Raw genomic sequence first — 7,886 nt, 5'->3', positions numbered from 1 at the left:
TCGTAATTAATAAGAAATGAAAATTCTTTAATTTCTATTTAATTTTTAGTCTATCTATATCCACTTTTCTTTAACTCTTTCTTAAGTCATTCAAAACATTGGGACTAGAGGGGGACTATTTTGCAAATAACCCAAACTATCGCCCCTCACTATTCAATCTCTTTGACATCTTTTTTACTTTTTTTCATTATTTTCTCTAAATTCAATAGCTAATGTCTAAAAAATATATAGTTATTATTGTAGTAACCTTTCTTGGGGGACAAATGTAATAAGAAAAGTGGTTAGTTTTAATTCAATTCTCGACCCTCACAACAAAATGATGTTTAATACACGATGTCTATTGGACGGTTTGATTCGGTGAGGGGAGTTACCTAATCATGAGTAAGATACCACACGTGTGTATACGAGCTAACGGAAATGATATGTACGAAGGTCGTGTTGACATAAATGCTAATAAATTTTGGCACTATCAACGCTTACCAAACCTATCTACATAAGATAACAAGGTAAAATTGTCAACGCAAGTGTACTTAACGGTTATTGATGTATATATTGTATTTCCAAATCTAAAATTGCATTAGAGATTTTAAAGAAAAACTCAAAAAAAAAAAACAAGTTACCATAACTATTAACACATTGTGTGGTTAATCTAATTTGGAATTTGGAATTTTGATTGGTTTTAACTAATTTTTTTCTGGGTTTGATTTAGTGTTTGGCAGAGGAAGGATCAAACAATAACATAAAAAGGAAAACAGATCAGAAAATGGATGAATTTGTAAGCAAACTTCCAGATTTGGAACTGTGAAGAAAATGGTAAGTTATTCACAAATCTACATATAATGATGTAAGATTTTAGTCAAAATAAGCATCAAATTGGGCATATCAGTTAAAGAAAGAAACAGCAAAATTTGAACTGACCAAAAAAGCAAAAGTAACAACAAATTCAATAACCAAAAAACCGATGAATAAATTAAATGGAAGAGTAATTTTAAAATTATTTTGTTACCTTCAAAGTTAGTGTGGATTACCTCTGTACTCATTCGAAGTGAATTAATATAATTTTTTTGCTTTGGTGAGTTAAAAACGAGAAAAGTAATTAAACTGAACCAACAAGAAAAGTGATTAAACTAAACCGATCTAAGTCATCTAAAACTTTTAAAATAACCAAACTACAGACTAGTTTAAGTATAGATTAAGAATTCATTTTTAAAATAAATAAAAAGAACAAAAAAACTAGTAGAAAAAAGGGAAAAGTGAAGTTAAGGCATTACATTTTTGTTCTTAAAAGCATGAGGAGATCAATAGGGGAAAAGCCTTTATTACATATTTATAAGAAGAAAAAAGGAAGCAACTCTCACAACCAAAATTCACAGTTTGTCATAATCTTTGCAAATAATACAGTAGCAAAGCGAAAGTAAACGACGCTAACAAGTGAACAGAAAAGAGAAGGAAAAAAAAATCAATGAATCAAACCACACGATATCGATTTCCTCGACTGATACAACACACCAAACTCTACAAGATCTACAAAGGAGGGTGCCACCTCCAGTACCGCAACTGTGCAAACATCGCACAGACCCAAAGTCGATTTTAGTCAGCTGTAAAAAACGAACATGACTGTTTTCACGACGACAGAAATCTTAAACCTTCTCTGTTGAAGGCATTAGTTTGACGACTAGAACGAGTTGGGAAGGCTAGAAAAGCCATGCTATGGAACTAATAAGATTTTGGTTGATATCTACACATATCTCAGGAGACCATGTTAGCAACAGCTCGGTCATATTATAGTTCATCAAAAAGAGGTCCTCCCAAGTTTTGATTATTTTGCCGGATGAAGACTAACTCCAATTCTTTACAAGTCATCTGAACTATCACATACGCAGCTTAATATCGTATCGTCCACCAAATCGTCGAATATGGCATCACATGTCTCGGTACCAATAGATTCAGCATCAGAATGAATGTTTATCCATGTTCTGGTTCTGTTCATGTCCTTCGTGACAAGGTGGTCCAATGTAAGAGGTTGTGGCATTGGAAGAAGATGCCAATATACTCCTTCACAAACCTCAACGAGATAGTCCGATCGTAAACAAGGTTTTACAAACGAGAACCATGGGGGAAAGTTTTGACAGACGTCAGCAAGTACTTCATTAATACAGTCAAAGAGGAGCTTCTGGTCGGAGCATAGCTGGTTCGGGAAAAGATCTACCTCCTCGATTAGTAACAAGTCAAGAAGCTGTTCTGAAGAAAGCCACCTTACACAGATCTGATTCCAGGTAAGGCCTGATGCTGACAACACTGTCTTTACATAGTCAAAAATCACTTCCTTATCTTTCTTCAACGATTTTGGAATGTTAGCTTTATCGCTTTCCACAGGTTCACGATCATCAAATTCAATATGAACTGGTTGTATTGGTAAGCCTGCTGATAGAATAAACTGATATTAGCCAGGGGAATGTCTATCGTCAATACCGTTACTTACTAGTAAAATAGATCCAAACGAAACACAAAATTCACGGATAAACTCCGTGGCTGTTCTTAATGCCTACCAGGCCGAGAAATGACATGCACTGGGCTCATGTTATCATCTACAAATAGTGGCTCAAGAACTGAAACAGGGCTTGGCCGCTCGGGAACATCAGAACCGCCGTCTAAATCTCCAACACCCTTTCCAGGAGTAAACGATGTAGAAGGGGATTCCGAGGGAGATGGAGGTGATTGGTTATCTTCAGACAAGCCCTAAACAAACGGAACAATTTAAGGAAAACGGTTTAGTAAACACAGAACACATATTTAGTACTGTAGGAAACTACATTTCACAACGTATTGAGCCTAGAACATATATGTGTGCATAAATTATGGAAAAACATGCCATTTAACATTTCCACTAGATATTAAGAAGTACAACTACTTCTAGAACATTTGAGCATCAAATTTTGGAAAAACTTGCGATTTGACATTTTCATCAGACGGGGGAAGTTAATTTTATCGTAGATTTCTACATCAGAAGCAAGCTTATCAGTTATCAATACACCTTGGGTATCTTGCAGATGGGTTTTCATCATGAGATGTATCTTAAGCCAACTTATGGAAAGAGAGATAGTGAGAGATATAAACACAAGTTAGAAGATATATTACTTGATCTTGAGGCAAGTTTATCGAAGGTTCATCAACGAGCATATCAGGCATTTCATCATTATGGTCTTCTCCGATAGGGGGAGAGGCAACTGGGTCAGATGGAACATCAGAAACACTTGTATCATTGCATGCATCAGGCATTTCACCATTCTGATCTTCTCTGGAAAGAGAAGATTCAATTGATTCAGAGGGAGCCTCCAAAAAACTTCTCTCCTCATGAACTGCAATTTCATTTACTTTTAGGGACTCAATATCACCTGCAAGTATATTATTGAACATGAATGATTAATAAATAAAACTAATGAATAGCCAAACCAATTAAAATTTAGGCCAACCCCACATTAATTTGACTATTCAGATATACATACCTTCAGAAATCATTCCATTAGTACTAGCACTCACGGCTTCTTCTCTTATACTTTGATCGACTAGATCCCTGTTAATATTGTGGTTATCGTCAATTGGAGGCTGCACAGAATTGGGGGTATTGTCAGAAATGCACAACGGAGATTTTCCTGGACTGATTGGTATATCATTACTTTCGCCCTTGAACGATGGCATTCTTTCATTAACACTTAAAAGTCTGCTACTAGAAGAAATTCTCTTCTCTGAAGTTACTGGGCTGAGCTTGCAGTCCCTTCTAGTGGGAGAAAAATTATACTCAGGAAGAGAGAGAATTCGTCCTAGGGTCTTAGGGACATGTCCCCTTAAAAAATCTACACTTTCATCCCCACTGCTAAGCATCTCAGAAAGATGTTTCTTCGCCTCGACATAAATATTAGAAGGGCTTCTTCTATTGTTATAAATATTTCCCAAATCTTGATTTATTTCCAAGCTTTTGAGTTTTCCAGCCTTCTCTCCTCTCGTGCCATCAGAGGAAGGTCTGGAAATTCTTTCAATAAAAAAGTGGTCCTTACTAGTAGAATTTCTTGCACCATTTTCTTTAATGACACCCTTTTCATTCTCCCTCTCAGAGTGATGATCACTAGGAAATCTATCTGAACCATTAGCAGAGAGTTCGTGGTGATCTTTTCCCATAGCATATTTAAACTTCCTCTTGATTTCAGAAAGAAAAAAGTTAGAACTGACCCTCTCATTCAGCACTTTCCTTTTATCATTAGCAGTAGGATCTTGGACTGATGGACGAATGGTGTCGGCCTCAGAATTCAACAAACCTTTTGGCCCTGGCTTCAGGATTACAATTTTACTCGACTTGTCAGAATTTTCATCCCCTCTTGATAAGTTTCTACCCCGATGCTTGACTTTTCTCCTGAAAAATAATCGTTGTTTATGATCAACAAGCTCCTCGGACTGCCTAACTTCACTGAACTCGTGTGACTTGGGTTCCTCACCTCTTTCTGTTGACACGTCATGCAAACTTCTAATGTACTTCAACAACACGGAGTTTGGGTTTTGTGCAAGTTCTAAAAACAGCTCGTCGTCAGAATGGGGAATCTGAAGAGCTTCCATGATCTCTCTTGAATGTTGAACTTTCTGAATTTCAGTGAAATCTTTCCCAATATTAAACTTCTGGCCTAAATATTCCTTAATCGCATCAACCACTTTTTGCTCTAAATCAGCAATGTACTCGTTCGATTGCATATCTGCATTGTCGTCTGGGTCAAATTTCATTTCACTTGTGCTCTTCCGATGGATCTGACTGTAGATCTCCTTTAACATCGCATCAACAGGAAGATTATCAACACTTTGTCCCTTTGAATACTCAGAAGAATTAAAGGAATCGGCATCAATGTCACGACTTTTTTTGCGACTTTTCTTCGTTTTTTTCGATTCCGACGTCTTTAAGTGGCCTGGTTGTTCGCATTCGATCTTCCTTGAGTCCTGCTCATTGAACATTTCCTCTTCTATGAGTTTCTTTACACTTGGCTTTCCAATGTCCAATCTCTTACGTTCTTCACTGTCCTGAAATATGCAAAACATCGAATCAATTAGAACATAAATCATACTTCCACTCCGGCAAAGAAGGATTTAAATGGGAAAAACTTACCAGAGTAGAACTACAATCTTCATCCAGATTAGCCAAAATCTCAAACTTGTTTCTTGAATTTCCTGTAACTGCAGAAGAAGAGATAAGAACCTTCATAACCAACTGATAATGCATTTCCAATAAAATACCATGCACGTTGTCTAATCAGATAAGTTGTTACAATTATTAAACCCTAAACCCTAAATCACCCTGGAATTCTTAAGATTATTTCAATTAAACTCAACCAATAACAAAAATTATAACGATAGCGTTTAATTGCAACAAATTCACAAGTCCAGGGGTTAGTTGTTCATGAGTGTATTGTGCAATTTCGCACATTCAAAGATTCTACACAGGGTGCAGGGAAAAAGACAGGAGAAAGAGAAACTAAAATTGTCCAATAACAGAAACTCAAGATATGATGATTCTCCAAAGAAATTTTGTCATCAAGAACTTGCAGGTCAAACGTAATGAAATTAAACTCAAAGAGAGAACAAAAATCTATAGATCTATGAGAAATCTGTATAAAAAATAACATTCTTACCAACAGTTTGCCTACTCGGATGCTTCTTGTCGGCTAATAACTTCCTGGAGGTGCGGCCATGGCGAAAATCAAATAAACTAATCAAACCCCACATACATCCTGACTGATCTTTCTCATAACGAACCGTAATTCTCTTGGACTTCTTCGCCATTTACTTAAAAAAATTCCGTCCAAAATTTTATTCTCTAATACGGCTGCATGAACTCTGATGACAAGAATGAAGAAGAAAACAACTCTTAGAAATGATTACAAACCGAATTTCTAGCTTTCTTTTTCTCGGAAAATTCACGGACAGACTAACCTCCAGTACAGAGCCTTAGAAATCCAGCGTAGCGAAGAACAGACATGGAATTCAGATGATAAATCGGAAGAAACAAAGCCAAATTCGATCACAGCTTCTTCCGATGGCAAGGTATCAAATCAGAGCGTTATGACGTGCACAGAAATTCATCAAAATCTTAGAATATCGAGAGATTCGGAATTAACGTGAAAGAAAAGACAAGTGAGGGACCATTATCTCCTCCCCCCAAAAGAAAGAAAAATCATGATCGCAAGTGGTTCATAATTGCTTTTCCTCAATTTCTTCTCATCAGAAATTGATCAAAACCATTAAACCCCAAATTCTCAGAGTCAGTACAATTCCAATTTCACGATTTCTGTTTCAGTTTCGATTCAAACTCATCACAATTCCACAAATCGTCTTCTATCTCGAACTGATTCAAAAGGCCTTAACAAAATGCGATTAGACACCCTAAATAAAACTCCAATCGCTAGGAACTAAACCAAATAGACTGGAGACCAAACTTCACACCAAATCCATCATAGAAATTCCAAAACATCATGCTCCAGTTTAGAACACACAAACAAATCCCATTCTCTCTCTCCCCATGTCCAAAAATTTCATGAATTCCACCGACCGGACGAAGAACAGAAACAACAACAAAGCTTTTAAAAATGTAGGCGTCTCTCTTGACAACCAATAAAAATGAGAACCGGATGCTTATCTAACACCGACCCTTTAGCTTTTGGCGTAGAATTCGCATATTGGCCGCCATTAAAGACATGGAAAAAGAGGGAGAGAAAAAAAAAACAAAAAAAAAAAGGAAGGAGGAAGAATTGACAATGGTGAGGTGAAAGAGAGAAAAGGAAAGAGAAAGAGAAAGAGAAAAGGGAAAGAAAAAAAAATGGTGATGGGTGTTGGGTGAAAGTGGAAGAAATAGATGACAGTTGTGGTTGGAGAAGGAGGGCCCACCACCCACAGCAAGCGAGCTTTCTATGGAAGAAAAGTTAGGGCTGCAGCCATTGCCATTGCCATTGCCATTGCTCCTCTGTTTTTCATTCTTTGAAATGGCCACGTTCGGATACAGAATCAAGCTCTTCGCCATACCCATTTCTCTCTTCTCTCTCTCGCTTCCTCTTGGAAGCCATTGTTGGGAAGCAAAAGCATTGGAGAAATGGATAACTTGGGGGTTTTTCAGCTGACAAATTACATTCTAAATTCCTTTTCTTTTTTTTATTTCCTTCTCTTTAGTCCTTACGATACCCCACGATTTTGTTTTTTATTTTATTTTTTTTAGAGAAATCCCACGACTTCTTTTTTTCTTCTTTCTTTATTTAATGTAAATGGAATTTTGCTAATCCTAATTATATCTATAATTTATTAAGTTTTTTATTATTACTAGACTACTTCTTGTGTTATTGTTCTATATAATTAAATAAATATATATATGTGTGTGTTTGAATATAAAATAATAAATCAATATATAGTAAAATTTCGTATTCTATTTATAAATGTTATAACTACTTAAATTTTGAACTGTTTTATTATTTAGGTAGATTTTCTTATAAATTTGTATGTATTTATTTTTACTTTTAGTTTGATAAAGTATTTTTTTTAAGTGAATTTAGTTGGACATAAAAAAAAAAAAGTAGTTTAATTTTGTTTTCTTATAGATGTTAGATTTCTCATCAATTATTATAGGTAAAAGGGTTTTTTAAATATAACAAAAAAAAATTAAAATTATTTAAAATCATCAAATTCTCTCCTATCTCATTTAATTTTCTGTTGTTGAATGATATATTTTATAAATAGTTTCAAATCTTGTCCCTATTTATAACAATTCATCTAACCAAAAAAGTGAAAACTAAGTTTTATGAATTATTCATTTTTGTAAAATTACTTTCTTACGTCTGTGAGTTTAGTTTTCATTTTGATAA

At 35.3% G+C, this 7,886-nt stretch overlaps 1 protein-coding gene across 2 annotated transcripts; it reads right to left on the bottom strand.

Annotated features, from left to right (window-relative positions):
• Positions 1 to 1,292: 1,292 nt before the first annotated feature.
• Positions 1,293 to 7,237, bottom strand: LOC101211871. Of its 2 annotated transcripts, none has more exons than XM_031882198.1 (7): positions 5,971 to 7,237; positions 5,670 to 5,874; positions 5,147 to 5,214; positions 3,507 to 5,061; positions 3,139 to 3,395; positions 2,550 to 2,739; positions 1,293 to 2,421 (listed from the first exon to the last, which is right to left on the bottom strand). In XM_031882198.1, exons 2-7 carry the CDS (start codon positions 5,818 to 5,820, stop codon positions 1,853 to 1,855), a joined length of 2,790 nt encoding a protein of 929 aa, XP_031738058.1. In that variant the 5' UTR covers positions 5,821 to 5,874; positions 5,971 to 7,237; the 3' UTR covers positions 1,293 to 1,852. The 2 variants fall into 2 exon arrangements, with proteins under 2 accessions (XP_031738058.1, XP_011650753.1); XM_011652451.2 differs by having other exon boundaries at positions 1,293 to 2,424; positions 5,971 to 7,229.
• Positions 7,238 to 7,886: the final 649 nt, after the last annotated feature.

The sequence above is a fragment of the Cucumis sativus genome, chromosome 3 (assembly GCF_000004075.3).
Source record: "Cucumis sativus cultivar 9930 chromosome 3, Cucumber_9930_V3, whole genome shotgun sequence".
NCBI classification, from domain to species: Eukaryota; Viridiplantae; Streptophyta; class Magnoliopsida; order Cucurbitales; family Cucurbitaceae; genus Cucumis; species Cucumis sativus.
This window is presented reverse-complemented; position numbering and strand designations above follow the sequence as displayed.